General features: G+C 44.0%; 1 protein-coding gene and 3 non-coding genes across 4 annotated transcripts; all 4 read left to right on the top strand.

Annotated features, from left to right (window-relative positions):
• Positions 5,209 to 5,298, top strand: TRNAY-GUA. The gene is given in 2 exon segments: positions 5,209 to 5,245; positions 5,263 to 5,298. It is a non-coding gene; the product is annotated as a tRNA-Tyr (tRNA).
• TRNAY-GUA lies at positions 5,679 to 5,768 on the top strand. The gene is given in 2 exon segments: positions 5,679 to 5,715; positions 5,733 to 5,768. It is a non-coding gene; the product is annotated as a tRNA-Tyr (tRNA).
• On the top strand, positions 8,714 to 15,845 carry LOC106503506. The gene is made up of 2 exons (XR_001917053.1): positions 8,714 to 11,449; positions 12,979 to 15,845. It is a non-coding gene; the product is annotated as an uncharacterized LOC106503506 (transcript).
• Positions 17,185 to 21,157, top strand: ABT1 (activator of basal transcription 1). Its single transcript, XM_013974100.2, has 3 exons — positions 17,185 to 17,460; positions 18,118 to 18,323; positions 18,479 to 21,157. Exons 1-3 carry the CDS (start codon positions 17,220 to 17,222, stop codon positions 18,857 to 18,859), a joined length of 828 nt encoding a protein of 275 aa, XP_013829554.1. The 5' UTR covers positions 17,185 to 17,219; the 3' UTR covers positions 18,860 to 21,157.

Consider the following 21,909-nt stretch of genomic DNA (forward strand, 5'->3'; position numbering starts at 1 on the left):
ATTAACTGATGGAGCACGAGCGCCCCCTGGTGTTACTAGAGCCCTCGGTTCAATCGCTCTGCGACCCCTTGGACTGCGGCAAGCCTGGCTTCCCTGTCCATCATCAACTTCCGGGACTTGCTCTTTTCTTCCCCGGTCGATGCTCTACTACTGGCAGCCACCTACAAACCCTGGAGGAGGAGGGATAAAATTCTACCTCCCCTTCTAGGTTTAGTTATGCAAAGAAAGGTGATTCTCATTACTGGCTGGGAAACATGGGTGGATGACGGAATCACCTGGGAATATTTTACAAAGTGCCCGTACTTGTGCCACTTTGGCGGTGGGACCTAGACATTGGTAGTTTTAAAAGCTCCCAGATAATTTGAACGTGTTGCAAGATTTGAGAACCACTGCAGAATAGAAGTTTTTAGAAAAGTAATAGACAAGAGGAAAATTGATAGAATTTTTACTCAATTTGAGCATGAGCTCGAGGTTGAGCTCTCTTAACAATAGAAAACAATTGTTAATTTTATGCCAATTTCATTAAAATATGTTAACCACACTTCTACCCCGTCTGAAAAATGGGATCCCGAATACCTACAGAAGAGTTCCCCACTATAAAAAATATTAAGTAAGGAAGTTGTCTGAGAATATGTGCCTGACACTTTTGCATGTTCCTTCCCATGCTTCAGAACTTTTATTCTGTAAGTAAGCAATTCGCAAACTTTGGTGAGTGAACCACCTAGAGAATTAATGTAGGACACAGAAGTCCAGGCTTAATGAACTAGATTTGAGAGACATTGCCTATAACACATTGGCAACTACCAGTATTAACGGCTAGAACTGGTAGTATCCTTGCTCTTTGAAAGCGAATTGAGGGCAAAGGAGTAGACAAGAAAAATGGTCCAATTTTCTTTTCAAAAATAACATGGGCCTTGGATGCACAGTTTATTAGATTGTCTTGGATTTTCTCACCAAGGCACCAGAGCTTCCAATTCAAACAAGTTCTCCACTGCGATATCTCTCCCGTGCTGTGCTGGCCTCCTTACTCGCTTCAATCGTGTCCGACTCTTTGCAACGCTATGGACTGTAGCTCTCTAGGATCTTCTGTCCAGGGGATTCTCCAGGCAAGAATAAGGGAGTGGGTTGCATGCTCTCCTCAAGGGGATCTTCCCAACCCAGGGATCAAACAGGCGTCTCTTAGTCTGCACTGGCAGGTAGGTTTTTTACCACTACCGCCACCTGGAAGTCCTTCCCTCCCATAATTAGGCCATATTCTGCAAGATTCCAGTATTAGTGCCAGCAGCAGCCCCACCAACTCCGTAGAAACAGCCAGATGACTTCAGAAGAGGAAGAGTGAATGTAAAAAACAAAAAGCCCAAACCTCAAAATACCTACATATTCTTTAGCTCGTCACAATCATATTAAAAAGTACACAAAGCTATTACCTCCCAAGTTTTCAAAAAAGGTTCTGGAAATCATTTGTTTCAGTTGTAAGAATCTGAGGTTACCTTCAAAAGGTCAGACATGTGGGAAATTGATTCTGAGAATAAAAATGTAACATTAACGTATAAATAACTGGAATGTAGATGTGTAAATTCACCTGGTAGAGACAATCTTCAAAAACGGAGAGAAAACCCAAAGAATCCCACCTTGCCTACCCTATCACTGAAGGCAAAGGTGAGATCATCAATATTACTGAATTGCATCTTTAAGTGGTAATGCTTAAGCAAGGTGTATATTATTTACAGAAGCATGGGAATAAAGCCCAAAGCATAGGTGGAACATAAAGCTGGAGAATGCGGGCATCAATCCCGCTACCTCTCGCATGCTAAGCAAGCGCTCTACCATTTGAGCTAATTCCCCATCCAGATGGGTAAATTTGTCTTCCTTTCTCGCTTTAATATCTGAAAATAATTCAGAACTCGTGGCCACTGCCATTTGTACCTGTGTTCGATATTGCTCAAGAGTTTCACACTGGAATTATATCTACGGAAACCGGGGACAGGGAGGAAATTGCAGGTGCATCCAGAAGGGCAATTCAAGTTTCTCAACCAATGAGACTCGGCTTTTGACCATCCCAACAGTTCCTTCCAATTCCCTCACTCCTAAGTTTTCCACCTGTTGACTCTGCTAGCTCCAGAAACAGATTCTCCAGAGTTTGTACAAATGTCCCCTAAGATCTGCTTTCCATCTGGCTTAAAAAAAAAATCTCCATAGGTGGACACAAAGTCACGAGGGGATGTGCGTCCCAGTAAATTCCTCCCTTCATTCTGACTTCGTAGTCCCAATTTCGATCAAGGGTGTACAACTTATTTTTCTAAGGTAAATATTAATAAGAGAAGAGAATATAATCATGGTTACATGCTTAGATCTGGATTCTCTGCAAAACAAAAACAAAAGTAGTAGATGCCACTTTTTATTCTGGGCCTGTGGAGTACCAGGTACCAAGTACTGTATTAGGTGCTAGGTACTGTACAGAGTTAGTTCTGAAGAGAGAACTCTTGGGCATTTCAAGGACCATCACTTGCAGTAAAGTCATTTGAAGGTCCTCCTCCAACATCTAAACATCAACTACTTCTTTGTCTGAAATTCCATCATTAGAAACTTTTTGTTCTTGTTGTTTAATATTATTTTCTAGTCTCAATGAAATTGGGTCAAGGTGATAAAATTGAAATGGAGAAGATGGAGCATTTTACTCAAGAAAGTGACTCTATGTTCCTATGTTGTGTAGGCATGCTGTGCAGGCCTTTCCAGAACCCTCTTAATCCTTTTAAATGCTTGTGCTTCTCTTTTCATTTTTAGTGTAATCAGGGCTGACAAAAAAAAAAAAGTGAATAACTTTCTGTGGGAAAAAGTCCTCCACCTTCCTGTACCCACTCCATTTGAGACAAAAGAGTTCAAAACTCAGATATTCCAAGTTTATGTAGAAAGCCACCGTTTATCTCAAAACGGCTCAAGGTCAGCCTTGCCTTGTCTCCATCTACTTGTTCTCACTTCACTCTTCCTTGGATAGAATTTACCCAGGTACAAAAGTCAGTTTGGCCTCCACTCATTTTTTTTTTTTAACATTTATTTTCCATGATTATATTAGGGGTGCAAATGTGGAACTGGTGTGAAAAAAAGAAAAAAGTGGCCTAATTCCACAATTCAGATCCACGGATTGAGCTTTGGGATGACTGATTATGAACTGGGACCAACTTGGGGATTTCAACCATGAGCTAGGAGTTCTAGTTTCCAATATCATTGGATCAGGTATTAAAATTTGAGCCTCTTAGCTTCCGTTAGAAGTAAAATGAAGATCAAGAATACTGTCTTAAAATTCACAATGACATTTTACCAGTTGTTGAACTATTGACTGAACTCTAAGTTTACTGCTCTGGACTGAACTGTGTTCTTCCCATATCCAAGTGTGACTGTATTTGGAATTAGAAAGTGATTATGGTTAATGCAGTAGTTAGGATGGGGCCCTGATCCTGTAGGATTACTATCCTCATAATGGGAGACATCAGAGTTCTCTCTGTCAAATCAGGAAAAGAGCTCTCACCTGGAACTGAATGGTTGTCATCTTGATCTCAGACATCCCAGCCTCCAGAACTGTGAGAAAATTAATTTCTGTTATTTAAACCACCCAGTCTATGGTATTTTGTCATAGCAACTGGTGCAGACTAAGACACTCATCCTTTAATCTGCCTTGTGATAAAGGACGTAGGACTCTATAAACTATACTGCTGACTAGGCTCTATATTCAGTTTAGTCACTCAGTCATGTCTGACTCTGCGACCCCAAGGACTGCAGCACACCAAGGTTCCCTGTCCATCACCTGAGCTTACTCAAACTCATGTCCATCCAGCTGGTGATGCCATCCAACCATCTCATCCTCTGTAGTCCCCTTCCTTTGTCAAAAAGGGAACTAGAGGGAGAATGCCAGGCTGGAGGAGAAAGAGGCAAGGTGGACTTGTCTTCTCAGTTTTCTTCCTGGGAGCTTCCTGTGCCTCTAAGTATCACCCCAGTAAGACTTCTGGATCCCAAGACACAACAGTTCTGAAGCAGCAATTGAATCCAGCACCATGCTGAATTTTTCACACTTGGCATATTTGCTATTTTCCACCTTGTATCTGAAGCATGGATAGGACACTGGACAATGAATGAGAAACTTCACTTTCTAGGATCTCGCCTCTCCAGCTGGTAATTCTCTGTTAGGTCAGGAACACTGAAAGTTGCTAGATATTTTCTTAATTTTTCATGGAAAGGGATTTAATTACTGAGTTCAATATTGACTACATCTCTCAATATTTCTAAATAGAGGGCATTGGTAATTGCCATTTACAGAAAATTTGGGAATATTTTTCAATAATATCATTTTGTAGAAATAATATAGTTTTGCATAAATTTGTATAAAAGCACAGACATTTATAAAATATATTTTCCTTAAGTATATTTCCAAAGAAAGCCTTTTCTCTCCAGATAATTTAGTGTATTCCCCATTTATGTCTATTTCTGCTTTAGGCACAAGCCTAAGGCAATCTCTGTTGAACCTCAATGTTTGACCATTTTCTCTGGAAAAAACATTTATTTATATTTGCATTTAAATTTTATAGATGTTTTGGTTTCACTTTAATTGCACCACAGTAATCATTCAATATAATATGAACCACCCAAATTATTTATCCAACTAAAAAAATTGACACTCCTTATATTTCATGATTAGAGCTATGAACACACAATTTCCCATTAGATTTTCAGAAAGAGAATCACAATGATACGAAAATGCACCAGATATTTCTTTGCTCACAACTTAGGGATCCTCTTCAACCTAATTGTTTGTGTTTTCAGTAATTATATCATTTATTGAGCAAAGCTAGACACTTTTTTCTAGGGAAAAAGGAAATGGTAATTAGAGGGGGACAGCAGGAAATCGGACGTAATGCAAGAAATTCACCCTAGGTATATAATACTTAGGGAGGAGGACATGGGATACCGGTAGAATTTTTGTTTAAGATATACATAGAACAACATCCTAACGTCCTAGATGTACAACCCAATGGATTTTAGATATTTATTAAATCCGTGAAAGCAACTACCCAGATCATGACATAGGACCTATTCAGCCTTTAAAAAGACTGCTTAAAATTAATTATACTTTTAAAAATGAATGCATATTATCATAGCAGAAATCATCTAGATAGACATTAGAAAAGGGAGCCTAAAAGAGGGCTTAGACGTGATCCTTCGATAGCTCAGTTGGTAGAGCGGAGGACTGTAGGTACTTGATTCATGGTCATCCTTAGGTCGCTGGTTCGAATCCAGCTCGAAGGAGGAGAGTTTTTGAAAATTACAGGCCGAACCAGGTCAATAGACAAAGATCTTTACCTTCTCAAATGAATGAATTGGATAGTAACTCCGCTTCAAGAAAACAAGTTCTTCTTCTACCCATTTAGGAAAACCTTATCACTCATGGCTCACTTTTGATTGAAAGAGAAGGAGCTAAAGCAGATAGAACAGGAGTAACAAAGCACAACTCTTTAATGTTCAAGGGAATTAATTTTTAAAATACACTTCTATAATTACTACCCATATTAATTTTAGAATATTTCTAGCACCTTTCATGTTTACCTCTATTTTTGAAATAAACAGTCAAAATTACAATACTCAGATAAAAGAATATTTAAAGTATTCTAACAGAGCTCCTCACAGCTCCTTCGATAGCTCAGTTGGTAGAGCGGAGGACTGTAGGAACTTAATTCGTGGTCATCCTTAGGTCGCTGGTTCGAATCCGGCTCGAAGGAGGTCTCATTTTAGCAAAAAACCACTGCAAGCCTAAGGGAGAAAGCAATGGCGCCCCACTCCAGCAACCTTGCCTGGAAAATCCCATGGACGGAGGAACCTGGTAGGCTGCAGTCCATGGGGTCGCTGAGTGTCCGACACGACTGAGCCACTTCACTTTTACTTTTCACTTTCATGCATTGGAGAAGGAAATGGCAACCCACTCCAGTGTTCTTGCCTGGAGAATCCCAGGGCTGGGGGAGTCTGGTGGGCCGCCGTCTATGGGGTCGCACAGAGTCGGACACGACTGAAGTGACTTAGTAGCATTGCAACCCTAAACACGATGACCTTGTAGGAATATATAGATAAATAAACAAGTGAACCTGAGGTAGGCACAGGAAGCTGTCAAAAAAGATTTTTTTTTCATCTGGGTCGCTAAAGAATCTCCAGTAACTGATTTTTCAAGGAATTGAGAAGGGGTTATGTCAAAGGGGTAGGTCACCCTGTCACAATGTTTTCATTTTTCCTAAAGGTTCAAAGGCCCTTTAGAGCTCTCTGTTGAGACTTATGTGAATAAACATTCTATCAATGACAATTTCAAATACACCCAAGGTAAAGAACACAGCATAATTTACCATTGTGGCCATCACAGTAGCAACTGAAATCATCTACTCCTGCACAAGACCCACCTCCCTGATTCTTTTAGTCAATCCCCAAAAGTTTTCTCATTTCACTCTTTGTGGCTCAGTATTTTGAAGACTTCGGTGTTAAGAGCTAAAAGCGAAACCTACTTTGTTTCTCTCCCCATTCCAAAAAAGTAGGAGGCAACTGGCAGAAAGTGCTCGTCCATAAATGAATGAAACAGGCATATGAGAACTAGAGAAATACAGTTTATTAGTCTTTAGAACCACTCCATCAAAGAGCACGAGGCGAGTTAACTTTAGAAAATATACTTGGAGTTCTGTTCAGCAACGACTGTCATCTCGGATTATGACTGTAGGTAGATTTACTACTGCTTCCATCCTCTGGCTTTCTTGGCTCCCTGGTTCCACCGGGATGGGAAATCTTGAGCCACAAACTCGTCCACAGCCCTTCCAGGAAGCCGGCCCGAGTATTTGTACGCATTCCAGAGCTCGGCGCCTTGCAGTCGACCCCAAGGCAGATGTGGGTCGGAGGAACCTTGGCGCCTTAAGGACACGGGTAGCGCGCACAAACGGACAAGTCCTCCGGCCTCAAGATGAGGGGAGCGAGCCCGGAAAGCGGCCTCGAGTTTGATGAAGGGACCGCTTTCAAGGCCTCGCCATAGTTGGGAACTGCCAGGGCCGAGTCCGTTCTAGCGGGTTGTTCAGCTGATGGAAGTGAAAAAGGAAAGAAGCAGGTTGCTCTGACTGGACTGACTCCATTTTTAAAAGAAAAGGAACTCCAACTTACACCCTCGGCGAACTTTTGGACAGTATATCTGGGAGGCCATGGAGATAAAATACCAGCACACGAACAGGCCTCCCGGGCGGACAAAAACCCAGACCAGGCAGACGCCGTACCTAGACCTCCCCGAGCCAGAAGGAATGCAATGTCCACTATCTAATCAATCACTATCTGTAATCTTAATAATATTTATTGATGTGGGCTTTAGAATGTGAATTTATGGCTAAAACCTGATTGTATCTCTTACTAAGGTTGTCCAGAGCCAGTTTTAAAGAGTTTGGGTATGTGGGCTTGGGCCCGTACACTTTGGGCACAATAGGTTGTCACAAAAATCGGTCGGGGTCCCTGGCTAAAGAGGAAACTCTGCCTCGGACCCGCGAGTGTAATAAACTGCAATCCACTATTCACGCTATCCTTCTGAGTGAGTTTGTTTCCTGGAGCGTTTGGCTACATTTCGTGCGTTGGCCGGGAAACTCCTCACTGTGAGAGACAAGTCCCATTTGGGGCTACTCCGAGGCTTCGCGGCTCTTATCTTCTAGACAGGGTTAAGGCGCCTCGCCCTTCTGTAAAGATTCCACTTCCCCACGCCGGGATCTTTCACGTTAGTGGGTAGTGGACTGGGGCAGGGGAGTTAAGCGCTCAGTAAGGAAATTCCCACCCTGCGGGGTGGAAGAGGGGACCTGATCAACCCCCTGGGAGGGAATAGGGGACACATTGTTGCTGCTGCTGCTGCTGCTAAGTTGCGTCAGTCGTGTCCAACTCTGTGCGACCCCATAGACGGAAGCCCACCAGGCTCCTCTGTCCCTGGGATTCTTCAGGCAAGAACACTGGAGTAGATTGCCATTTTCTTCTCCAATGCATGAAAGTGAAAAGTGAAAGTGAAGTCGCTTAGTCGTGTCCGACTCTTAGCGACCCCATGGAGGGGACACACTGACCGTCAAAGTCATAAAGGAGGTGGTGTCCGCGTCGTCTTGGGGTAAATTATTACCAGGCGATTGCGAGAGGGCTTTGGGAAGAAGAAACTTGGTCTTTGTGTGCTTATATTCTGCCCTCCCCGAGGAGGTGTCCCATCTGCTGTGGAATTCATCCCCTCAGGGTTGTCAGGCTTAAAGGAGGAAGATACGCGAGTGAAGACAAATTGACCTTTCCCGAGACGGTCTGGGACGTGGGATATTTAATCCATTTATGTTTTCATCCGCACCCAATCAAGCCCACCAAGGCAGAACGGACTTTCAAAGTGAGAGGAGAAAATAATCTTGGACCACTTGGTGTTCTGGTTCGGCGCTGCGGACCTGCAGGTGAAGACTCGCCGATCCCCCTTCTAGCAGGAAGGCTCTCCTCACCCCAATTAAGAAGGAGGAGGAATGGCAATATAAGTGTTTCATTGAGTAGAAATATCAAGTACTTACGATACCGAGAACTTCGTGGACAGAACGAAAAGGGAAGGAAGAAGAAGGTCCGAGAATGTAAGCTAGATGGGAGGAAGTGAATCTAAGGCAACTGTATTGGAGTGCATGATTAAGAATTTTAAGAAGGAATTTGAAGAAGAGTATGGGGTGAACATGACGCCTAACAGATTCCGCATATTCTGTGAGGTTGAACGGCCCTCTATGGGAGTAGGATGGCCACCAGAGGGCACCATGGACTTAAAAACAATAAAAGCAGTCTGCAGTAGTCACCGGAAAGCCGGGGCAGCCGGATCAATACCCATATATTGATTCATGGCTGTGGTTGGCTCGAGATCCTCCCCCTTGGGCAAGACTCTGCATTCAAAAAGAGAGAGGGAAAACATTAATGGCACAAAAATCGACTGATGACAAAAAAGAAATTCTGCAGGATCCGGACGGGAGCGATTAGCCCTCTCTCCCATACTGGATGACGGGCCGGCCACCTAATGCTCCACCAGGACCGGAGGCCGCCTTAATGACCACCGATCCAGGGCCTGCTGGGGCTCCACCAGCTGCTCCCCGGCCAACTCCCCCGGAGATCGTAGAACCGCCATTTCGGCAGGCTCCGATCCCGGCGGTAGGAACCTCTAGTCAACGTCCACAGGACTCAGCCTCAGCCGAACCTCCTAAAAAGTATCAGCCTCTCCCGGTGAGTACTGACGGAAAGGGGGAGGAGACACAGGAATTCGACAGAGGCTGCGCTCCGCCAAGGAGCCGGGGTAAACAAATGCCTCGCAGAGAGCTACAACAGGGTTCAACAGCTCCGGTTCAGGGAGCAGACAGACACTACCAACCTCCCCGAGCCTACTATTAACCAACCATTTTCTTCTGTGGACCTACTAAACTGGCAGAAACCCAAGGCATGATCAGGCTGATGGAGACTATTTTTCGAACCTACCATCTTACGTGGGAGGACATAATCCAGCTGCTAGTTTCCCTCTTCAGCACTGAAAAAAGACACAGGATCCATACTGAGGCTAGAAAATGGCTACAAGAAGTGGCCCCTGAGTGTACCGTAAACCCACAGCGGTGGGCAGAACTAGCCAACCCTGATGAAAGGCCCGATTGGGACTATAACACAGAGACAGGAAGGGGCCACCTTGAGAGATATAGGCGGCTATTTTACAAGGTCTCAAGAGGGCTGTCGTAAGTCTATAAATATGGCAAAACCAACCGAAGTAGTCCAAAAGGAAACTGAAACACCTACTGAGTTTTATGAAAGACTATGCAAGACCTATAGACTTTATACACCAATAGATCCAGAGGCAGCTTGGTCTCAAATTGTGATAAATACAGCCTTTGTATCTCAAGCCTACCCTGATATCAGACGCAAGCTCCAAAAGGTAGGCAGAGTATTAGCCATGACCAGCACACAAATAATTGAGATTGCTAATCAGGTGTTCAAAAACAGAGATGTGGAGGCAAAAAAGAAGGCTGAGAAAAAACGGAGAGAAGAAAACAAGAGAGCAGATCAGAGGATGGTGTTACTGGCTGAGGCCTTGGGAAGGCCCCTCCTTGGGCCTTCCTCAATACCTCCACCCCCTCTAAATCAGGCAAGCCTCCTACAAGGAAGCCCAGGATCGCCCTGCAACCAAATCAATGTGTCCATTCCGGGGCTTCAGCCACTGGAAAAATGAATGCCCCCAGAATAGCTGGGAAAAATAACTGGCATTGACTGTTTTAGGGCTGGCTGAACTGGAGGCTGAATAGGGGTGCCGGGGCTCAAAGACACAAGGTCCCCAAGAGCCCATGGTAAAACTAAAAGTGGAGAACCAAATTATTGACTTTATGGTGAATACTGGAGCAGAAATGTCAGTGGTAACCGAACCAGTGGCCCCCCAGAGAAGGCCATTGCTGCAGGAGTAACCAGGGAAAAGCTGATTAGACTATTCTGTCTACCCCCAAAATGCCAGATTGGGGTGGGGAGCATCAAGTGACTTATGAATTCCTGTATATTCCTTAATGCCCAGTACCTCTGTTGTGGAGACTTGTCATCTAAATTGGGTGCACAAGTGACCTTTCTCCCCAAGAAAGACCCACTCTCGACCACCTGTTTACTCTCCCTTTTGGTAACCCCTCAAGATGAATGGAGGTTGCATGATCCTTTGGAAGGGAAGCCAGATGGGTTAAACAATCCAGAGAGAGAGCTGATCCAACAATTCCCTGAGGTTTGGGCGAAAGATACACCCCCACCCCGCCCCTGCCTGGGCTCGCCAAACATCAAGCTCCCGTGGTAAGAGAACTCAAACCTGGTGCCATACCAGTCAGGAAATGTCAGTACCCGCTAGCACTGGAGGCCCGAGTTGGTATCCTGCCACATATAAATAGGCTACAGCAGGCGGGCATCATGATTGAATGCCAGTCAGCCTGGAACACACCAATCCTGCCAGTTAAGAAGGAAAGGGGACAGGACTACAGGCCTGTACAGTACCTCAGACTGGTCAACCAAGCAGCGGTAACTCTACACTCCACTGCTGCTAACCTATATACCTTACTCAGCCTCCTCCCACCGAGTGCTAAGATCTATACTTGCCTATATCTAAAAGACACATTCTTTTGTATCCATATTGCTCCGGTATCTGAACCCATTTTTGTCTTTGAACGGGAAGATCCCGCAGGGAGCACCAAACAACAGCTCACTTGGACTTGCCTCCCGCAAGGATTTAAAAATTCCCCAATCATTTTCGGGGAAGCCTTGGCTTCCGATCTGGACTCATTCCAGCCAGGAAGGTTTAGATACTGGCTGCTACAATACGTGGATGACCTGCTGTTGGCTGCAGAGAATAAAGAACCGAGTTTTGAGGAAAAAGGCACAGATCTACAAGATGGAGGTAAGATATTTGGGGTTTGTCCTGAGAGGGGGCAAAAGACTGTTGGACCAATCCAGGAATGCAGTAATCTTGAGAATCCCATGACCAAAAACCTGCATAGGTCCCAGAATTTTGGGGAGCCACTGGGTTTTGTAGAATTTTGATCCCAGGATACTCTCAGATGGCCCAGCCCTTGTATGAACTCCTAACAGGGCCAGAAGGGGATTTACTAAATTGGACTGAGAGGCAGCAACAGGCCTTTGAAAAGTTAAAATTGGCAATTACATTGGCACCTGCATTGGGTCTGCCAGAACTTACTAAACCATTCACTCTTTATGTGACTGAAAAAGACAAAGTGGCTATGGGGGTATTAACCCAGGCCATGGGGACACGGGATAGACCAATGGCCTATCTCTCAAAATAGCTGGACAACATTGCCATCGGATGGCCCGGGTGCTTTCGGGCGATTGCCATGGTTGCCTTACTGGTCCGAGAAGCAAACAAGCTAACTGGGCCAAAACTTAATTGTAAAGGTTCTCCTTAATTGTAAAGGAGGTCAGTGTTCTCCTATGAGGGGATCCCCACAAATGGTTGTCAATGTAGCAGATTACCCAATGTCAGGGACTTTTGTGTGAGAACCCTCATGTTACTATTGAGCTCTGTCAGGCCTTAAATGCGGCTACACTCCGTCCTATGGGGGAAGGCGGACCCTCACATAATTGTGAATAAATCCTGGAAGAAGTTTATGCTAGCAGATCTGACCTGAGAGACTAGCCAATCCCGGACCCACATTGGGTCCTGTACACTGATGGCACCAGCCTAGTGAAACAAGGACAATGGGAGTTGGGGTATGCAGTAGTCACAGAAAAGAGCATTGTCGAGGCTGGTTCTCTGCCATCTCACTGGTCTGCTCAACGGACTGAATTATGGGCTCTCATTCGGGCCTTCCAGTTTTCAAAAGGTAAGAAGACCAACGTTTACACTGACTCCAGGTATGCTTTTGCTACTTTGCAATGTATGTGGGGCCCTATATGAGGAGAGAGGGCTCTTAACAGCTAATGGAAAAGACTTTAAAAACAAGGAAGAAATCTTGATCCTCCTAGATGCTGTATGGGAACCTGAAAAAGTAGCAGTAATATATTGCTGGGCTCACCAAAAAGAGGGCGCCCTGCAGGCACGGGGAAACCCACAGGCAGATGGAGCCACAAAATAAGCCGCTGAAGAATTTGGAGGCACTGGGGTGGGATTGTTAAGGCTTTTGTGCTCTTGAGAATGCCCAAGTTAACTTCAACTCTTCCACAGTATACCCCGGCCCAAGACCAGCTGGCTGAAACAGAAAGGGCCACCAAGAATGAAAAGGGCTGGTGGGGACTGCTGGATGGGAGGTTGCTAGTTCCCGAGATATTGGCCTCTTCATTAGGGTCTCAGGTAGCCCAGGCTACCCACTTGGAATGTGACAAATGGAAGAATTAATTCGGAAATATTTTTTAATACCACGGCTTTCTTCCTTGTGTGAAATGGAATCCAAGAACTGTTCTGCTTGCTCACAGGTCAATGGTGCCCCCAGACATAAGCAGAAATCTCCGGGAATACAATTAAAGGGTACTCTGCCCTTTGAACATTTAGAAGTGGACTTTACTGAAATGAAACCCTACTGGTATTATCATTATTTACGAGTCATGGTATGTATCTTTTCAGGTTAGGTGGAGGCATTCCCCACCTGAACTGAAAAAGCAAATGAAGTGCCTAATTGTCTGAGTCGAGAAATAATCCCCAGATTCTGGTTTCCAACCAGTATAGGATCAGACAATGGCCCTGCTTTTGTAGCCGATTTAATTCAACAACTATGTAAACCTCTTTTATTTTATTTTATGTAAACCTCTAAATGTCAAATGGAAATTACATACAGCATATAGGCCCCAGAGTTCCAGAATGGTGGAAAGAACTAACCAAACCCTAAAAGATACACTTTCAAAATGGATCATAAAGACTGACTGTTCATGGATGGACTTACTTCCGGTGGCCTTGCTCAAATTAAGAATGACCCTGTGTTTCCATGGTTATTCTTCTTATGAAATTGTCTATGGAAGACCCCCTCCCATAGTAAGACAGGTGTTGGCAAATTTGCCATGTAAGAGGGGAATGGGATTTCACAGAGGATGGAAAAATTAGGTAAAGTGATAAACCAGGTAACTAAGTTTATCCAAGAATGGGTGTCATTCCCCCTTGGGGAGCAGATTCATGAATTTGTGCCCAGTGATCAAGTGTGGGTCAAGGACTGGAAGCATGACTCCTTGGCCCCACACTGGAACGGTCCATATACTGCTGTACTAACTATACCTACAGCAGTTAAAGTTGCAGGTGTCACTCCCTGGATCCATCACACGAGGGTGAAGAGGACATACCACACAGACCTGGAGGACGCCGGGTGGACTATATAAAAGGACCTCGCTGATCTCCGTGAAACCAAGATCATCTTAAAAAGAAAAAATGAAGCTCTGCAATCAACTCCTACTACGTAGACTTTCTGGTATCCTGGGACTAACCCTAATTTCAGCACAAGACAACATTTCCATCTCATGGGCACATTCCTACGCTGACTTCCATAATAGATCTAACTGCTGGGTAGGCGGAGCTATGCCCATGTCTGTCATGGATGTACTCCCATGGTGGGTGTCACCTCTATGAAGGGGTGACATGCCTAGTTTATGTGACTATTTTCTTCAGATGAAACAACAAAAGTCGAGTGTGGAAACTGTCATTACAGCAGCCACTACCCATTGGTTCGATAAAAAGGCTGATGATCTGACAAAAGGCCGTGGGATACATTTTAATTGTATTCTTAGCTCAGAAAATGCTTATCAATATTATGTGACAGCTAGTAAGTCCAAACAGTCAAAAAAAAAAAAAAAAAACAGGTATTTTGACCAATTTTACCAGATATGAAATGAATGTATGTGGATTACTCCAGAAAAGGGACAACTTGTTGTGATAGCTGACATTTGCTGGGAACACGATGTACACACTACTGGATATAATAACCAGATAATAGACAAAAAAGGACTTGAAGCCAATGGGTTTTCTACAGACAGAACAGTGCTATAAGACCTATAAAGTTACTTATGATCCCAATCAATCCACCCAATGGCCTGGGACAGACTAGGGAGTCAACCCTGGAATCAGGTGGATTGCCCCAAACAGTACTCATTGGTTATGCAGGACCAATCTGTGGCCATGGCTAGCCCCAGGGTGGGTAGGAAGATGTACTTTAGGTCTGGCCTTTGCCCATGGGAACATTAGGCCAACAATACAGGAGCCCTTAAATGCACCCTCCCTATGGGCCAGATGGTCACGATCAGTTTTCCATTGGTATGATTTGACTGCTACATTTGTTCCTTCGTTGGGCACTACAGATATAATGATTAGAGTTGAAGCCATAACTAATTTCACCCAAAGGGCCCTAAATGACAGCCTGAGGGCAATTCAAGCATTAAATAATGAACAAATACAAATGAGAAAGGCAGTAACTTGAAATAGAATGGCTTTGGACATCTTGACCGCTGCTCAAGGAGAGACTTGTGCCATAATAAAGGTTGAGTGGTGTGTGTGTATCCCAGTCTTGTCTGGAAACGTTACTGAGGCTCTTAGAGATACACAAGCTCATGTAAAACAAATGTCAGATGACTCAGTACCTGTTTGGACTTCTGTTTTGTCATGGATAAAGGGCGATTGGTAGAAGACTGTCAATTGTTGTTACAGTTGCTCTGTTAAGTTTGTTATGTGTACCTTGTATTCTCCAGTGTATTGTCCAATTTGTGTCGCTGAGATTGACTACATTTACCCAAGTACATGCCAAAAGACCGAATGTGCAATATGTCCCTGAGTGATAATCACATTAGAAGCTGAGAGGATCAAGATGGGGTAATGAAAGAGGAAAGGAGCAGGTTGCCTTGACTGGACTGACTTCATTTTTAAAAGAAAAGGAACTCCATCTTACACTCTCAGCAAACTTTTGGACTGTATATCTGGGAGGCCATGGACATAAAATACCAGCTGCTGAACAGGTCTCAGGGATGGATAAAAACCAGACCAGGCAGACCCCGTACCTAGACCTCCTGGAGCCAGAAGGAATGCAACGCCCACTATGTAATCAATCACTATCTTCTGTAATCTTAATAATACCTATTGGTGTGGTCTAAACTGTATGTCCAGATGGCTTTAGAATGTGAATTTATGGCTAAAACCTGATTGTATCTCTTACTAATATTGTCCAGAATGGGTTTTAAAGAATTTGGGGATGTGGGCTTGGGCATGTACACTTTGGGCATAAAAGGTTGTCACAAAAATTGGTCGGGAACCTGGCTAAAGAGGAAACTCTGCCTCGGACCCACCGGTATAATAAACTGCACTCCACTCCTTCATGCTGTCCTTCTGAGTGAGTTTCTTTCTGGAGTGTTTGGCTACAACAGAGGGAAAATTAGTTTGTGATCTAACAGCAAATCTCCTCTTGAGTACCTGTGGTTGCAAGATGTTAACAGGAGAAAAAGAAAGAAATTTTAATTCATGAGCATGGAGGTCCCATAGAAATGGGACCTAAGTGGCCAAATCAGGCAGCTTTTATACTTTTTAGACAAAGAAACTTACATTCTGGGTGCCCAGCTAGTGAAGAATCTAAATAGAGTTTAGGCTTGAGGTAGTAAATTAAAGAAGGTTTGTTTCTATAACCTTAACCCAGAATATCTTTGGTGCTAATGGTGTCTTTCCACCAAATCATGGAGTACACCTTTCTACAAGAGAGATTTCTTGCTTTTAGGGAGACAGAAGAGTCTAAGAGTAGTTCCTGTAGTAGCACCAGATTCTTCAGTAAGTTTAATTCAACATAATCAGTATGCCACTGAGGCACATTTTGGGTAACCTGGACCCCAACACTGTGAAAACACAAATCCCAGGGAGAACAAAGCTCCCTGTCCTAGGGGTGGCTTAAATCAAGACTAAGTATACGTTTGCCAGTAGATGTTTGTAACAGAAGTATAAATACAAATCATGCATTAACACAAATGTAAAACAGGCGCCAAATTTTAAAATAAAAGAAATAATTGTGGCAAGTTAACTTTTAGACGATTTATTCACAAAATCAAATTTTAAATTAATATTTTAAAGTAAAAAAGATGTTAACTAAGTGAAAAGGTCACAAGTGAAAATTTCAAAAATTAAGTCTGACTAAATTTCTAAAACTTTTATTTGCAAAGGTAAATTACATTCTCAAAACTTAAATTTTAAAAACTCAAATCTCTAAATTAAATTTGGAAAATTAGTTAACACTCAAACTTAACTAATTAAAAAACTGAAATTCCAGTAAACTTCAAAAGTTGAGCCATCCCCCAACTGGAGTCTCACCCGAGTCCTTCGGGTAAAATGTTACTTTGACCGCTAGAATACACAGAAACCTCCCCTCACTTCCAAAATAGTTCTCCAAAATTTCCGGAAGAGCATGCCTCATCCCCCTCCTTTTGCATTTCACCACGGAATTCTCTATGGTAAATTATACTTGAGGGTCTACCTCGCCTTTGTCTCTTCAGCTCGGAAGTCAAAGGCTCTCAGGCTTTGTATCTCGGGGCTGACCCAGGGCCAACTTCCGCCCTCTCCGCTAGTTCCTGCACTTTCGGGCACAATCCTTTCTTTTCGTTTGACGTCACTCGAGCCGGCCCCGCCCACCCAAAGCAGGCTGTCGCACACGAGTGCGTCAGAGGCGCGGCGCTTTACGGCTGCCCTGTCTTACGTATCGGCGAGCATGGAGGTAGAGGGTTTGGAGCCGGGCGCCGCGGAGCGGGGGCTTCTGGAAGGGAGTGAGCAGAAACTGGAGGCAGAGGAGGAACAGGAGGAATCTGAAGAGGCGGCTGGTGGCAGCAAGAAACGGGTAGTGCCGGGCATTGTGTACCTGGGCCACATCCCGCCCCGCTTTAGGCCTTTACACGTACGGAACCTTCTCAGCGCCTACGGGGAGGTCGGGCGTGTTTTTTTCCAGGCTGAGGGTAAGTGCTCAGGCCTTGATGGTGAGGGAAGAGGGGTGGTACTCGTTGGACAGTGCGTGTTTTGTTGCCTCAGCTGAGCTTGGAGGCGCTGACGGAGCCGGGGACCTGTGTCTGTTTTCTTTGGTAAGTAGGTGACGCGCACGTTTCTTAGAAGGCTGAAACGGAGTGTGGGTAGCTTTGTATATCTAGCTGAGCCTAAATTCTTCGCTAATTTTTGGATTCTAATCTCGGCTCTTCCCACCCTACTTTCTTGAGGCGAATTTACAAGTTTGTTAAATGAGTACTGTCTGAATTAAAATCTCAGTGACTTTTCCACAAAACTGAACGTATCTCTGTCACGTCGAGGCCCAGGTCGAGAGACAGTGTATAATAGGCCCCGCCCAACTCCCATTCAGTCAGTCACTAATTGGGGTTGGGGGCCTGTGCAGGTTTTGAATAGAACGATTAGGGCAGATGTAATGATAAAAGAATTAACATTTGAGGAAAAGGTTGAGTTTAGTTGAGGGGTAAAGTGTGGACTATGCAGTTAGCCACCTCTGGGTAAAGACAAGGTGGGATCCTGGCCTGCAGGGAGGTCTGGAGAATTGGTGAGTGGGGGGTGCTGTTGAGTGGATGCTGTATGGGCCTCTTTGACCACTACTTTGTCTTGAACTCCAGACGGGTTCGTGAGGCGCAAGAAGAAGGCAGCAGCTGCCTCCACCGCCGGAGGGAAAAAGCGGTCCAAGTACAGCAAGGACTACACGGAAGGCTGGGTGGAGTTCCGGGACAAGCGAGTAGCCAAGCGTGTGGCGGCCAGTCTTCATAACACGCCCATGGGCTCTCGCAGGCGCAGCCCCTTCCGTTATGACCTGTGGAACCTCAAGGTGAGGAGATTGGCTTGTCTGCCGCACCACTCACCCTCTCGCCTTCGTGGCCACAGCCCAGGCACCCCTGTCATCTTTTTGGCGCCCATCCCTTCCATCAACTCCCCATCTCTGATCTGCCCTACTCAGATCTTTTCTTGTTTTCCTGTCCACAGTACCTGCACCGTTTTACCTGGTCCCACCTCAGCGAGCATCTTGCTTTTGAGCGCCAGGTGCGCAGGCAGCGTCTGAGGGCTGAGGTTGCCCAGGCCAAGCGTGAGACTGACTTCTATCTTCGAAGTGTGGAGCGCGGACAGCGTTTTCTTGCGGCTGATGGGGACTCTACCCGCCCGAATGGTTCCTGGGCCTTTGCCCAGCGTCCTACTGAGCAGGAGCTAAGGGCCCGGAAGGCAGCTCGGCCAGGGGGACGTGAACGAGCTCGCCTGGCTAACGCTCAGGACCAGGCCCGCTCCAACCGAGGGCTTCTTGCCAAGATCTTTGGAGCCCCTACACCCTCAGAGAGCAGGGGGGACTCCTCACCGGTCAGGAACTCTTGAGGGTCAGAGAGGCCCCTTCCACCTCCTAGCCCAGCCCAGCATCCCGTCTACCTTATAATGACTACCCAGGCGGACATTCTATTGTGTTTCTCAAACCAGGAGTCTGGTGAGTTCCTCAGAAGTTTTGTAGGCCTCTCGTCTTCCTCCTCCCAGCTCCTGTACATGCCTGGCTGAGGCACTTAGTTCTTACTAGCATGATTATGCTAGTCTGCTCATGTCTGTTTTACCTTGTTCAGTTCTTGGCTTCCTGCCTTCTGCCCCCTGGGACCCTTTAAAAGTCCTTCTTTCTGGCCTCAGGAATGGCCTTTACCTTGAATTAGAGTGATAATGGCTAGTCCAGACAGCTGTTTACCAGCCACATTATTGGGCAGCAGCAACATCCTTTTTATTTAGAAAAGATTAATAGGGACAGGGGTTAATGGGCTAGAGTGGCTTGGGAGTCACCTTCAAAATATATTTATAGAATAGAAAAAGATATATGTAAATATATATTTTTAAACATGCCTTTGTAGTTTATGGCGTGGGGGGTGGAGATGATCATTGGATAATTCCAACTTCTGTGTGTTGGACAGAATTCACCCACCTTTGATCCATCTCCTGGACACAGGATACCTCCCTCTGTTTTAACCTGGATAGTTTTCCATCTAATCAGTTTCTTAGGCCATGCTGTTAACAATTACCAAATTCAACATTTACCTATCTAATCAATTTCTTAGGCCTTGTTGTTAACACTTATTTAATTCAACATTTACTAAGTCACTATATGAGGATACATGGCCCTTGGTGTAAGTCTTATAGACTGCTAAAAAAGACTGATGTTTAAGAAATGTATAGAAGTACTATAGGCATCATGCCAGATGTATATAAGAGGTAGAGTGAGGCCATGGGAAGGCCTGATTGATTCTATCTGGGAAAGTAAGCAACATCCTAAGAAGTGAACCAAAGTCTGAAAGAGCCTGATATACTCCTGTAATTGCAAACAAAACTCCATAGATGACGTGTTGGGTTCAGACCGTTGTAAAGGTGGGCAAAGCTTAGGAGGTAGTTGTGCACACATGATGTCCTTCTGGTGCATTTATACATTTTATCTACGCTTAGACAAGGGAAGGTTCACAAACAACATACAAAGCAGCTCTGGAGGTGATAGAATGCATGTAAGCCACTGAGGGGAACTGAAAACTGAGATGTCAACAAAAAACTGAAAAATATCTACACACAGCCTCATAATAGAGTAAAACTCTGGCTTTTAAACTTACAGGAAGTGTTAGAGCAATAATAGTCAGTCATTTGAGTTTTGCTTGTGCCATTTTCTTAAGTTCTTTTTGTTCTTTCTGCTTAACTGTCATCAATATAATTATCATTGTGTTGTTTGGGTCAAGTGAATTCACCGACTTTGGCTCTAAATAACCAAGTTTTGTTAAGATCTCAATTTGATAAGTGAAGTTTATTTGGGAGGAGAGAAATTAATTATGATCTGTTAGGTGTAACATTTTTCACAATCCTCAAAACTCAGCACACAAAAACATCTGTGTTCATTTCATGTGGGCCTATTCCATGTGGACTCTTCATGATGTCTTCCATGTGAATCAGGAAGATCCAGTTTCAGACTCTGACAAGCTGTCATATTCATTTATTCAAAGTTCTGAGTATCTGTTGTCGCTTCTCATACATAGAGAATACCAAGATGAAGAAACTTAAGTTGCTAACAGTAAAGCACTTAATTTTTTGAATGAATGAACTTGTGTTTCCAGATTGATGTTATATATAAGGATATTCAAAGTCAGCATTTCAGTCTCAAGTTTAAACAGTTCTGCATGTAGAGCTCACACCTATGGGTGGGTAAGTCACAAGTGGAGTGAAAAAATGAAAATAAGAATGGGTGGAAGGAAATGAATTTCCCAGTAACTATAATTGTGATTCCCTCACTTCTAAGCCCTTTGAAAGGAAAATACCTTTTTTATACTTCCAGTTCTGTCTCCATTTGACCAATGCTTAAGTTTTTTATATGAGTTAACTTGTTTAATACACAAGCATACAAAATCATATCATCTCCACATTTCCATCATTAAAATTAGGCTCATATATGACACAAGTTGCTCCTTAATGTTTTTTATTACCAGCATCTTCCCCAGTTGCTTTGCCTAGGTGTATGTGGTAAATGTTTATTGCATGTACATCTTGTGACGTATAGTGAAGAGTTACTGCAAATATGAATGGATTAATACCAAGTGTTGCAAACTGGGTGATTTAGCGCTCAACCATCCCCTATATGATTAGACTATTAGACTAAGTTATGAACCTATTGTTGCAATGAATTCTTTGAATCAACTTAGTTACACATCATCCAAGAAGCTAGGACCCTGCATTTGCAGAAAATGATAAATTGGTAAAATGAGGAATGGGATCCTGCTTAAGAGAGTAGGAGGGCTCTAGATAGGTGTGTCCAGGCATGTGAAATTTCTGAAAATGTCCAAAAGTCACAAAGCACTCTTCCTCAGTTTACTTTTCCATTGTTCTTCATATCTCTGGAAGTAGTCTTGTAACATAATACTGTAGAGTTGAAGGGGGGGAAACCCTTTGTCTAAGCCTCAGGAATGTGCTGTTTCCCTAAGAGAGTTAATGTTTCAGTGGATTGCTTGTGGTCCCTGACTTAAAATGGTTCAGTGGTTAATTTTTCAACTTCAGTGCAAAGGTGGTGCGCATTCAGTAGAAACTACTTCCAGTTTTGAATTTTGATCTTTTCCATGGCTAGTGCTAGTGATAAGTGGTGTGATACTTTCCTGGAGCTGGGCAGCCATTCAATCATAAGGGTAAATGATTACTTTTCACTCTCAGTACACTATTCAATAAATAATATGAGATAATCAACACAGTTATGAAATAGGCTTTAGGTTAGATTTTGCTCAACTAATGAAAGTGTTGTGAGCACATTTAGGGTAGAGTTGGTAAATCGTCTGCCTGCAATGCAGGAGACCCGGGTTTGATTCCTGGGTCAGGAAGATCCCCTGGAAAAGGAAATGGCAACTCACTCCAGTATTGGCTGGAGAATC

Source organism: Capra hircus, chromosome 23 (genome assembly GCF_001704415.2).
Source record: "Capra hircus breed San Clemente chromosome 23, ASM170441v1, whole genome shotgun sequence".
Taxonomy (NCBI): Eukaryota; Metazoa; Chordata; class Mammalia; order Artiodactyla; family Bovidae; genus Capra; species Capra hircus.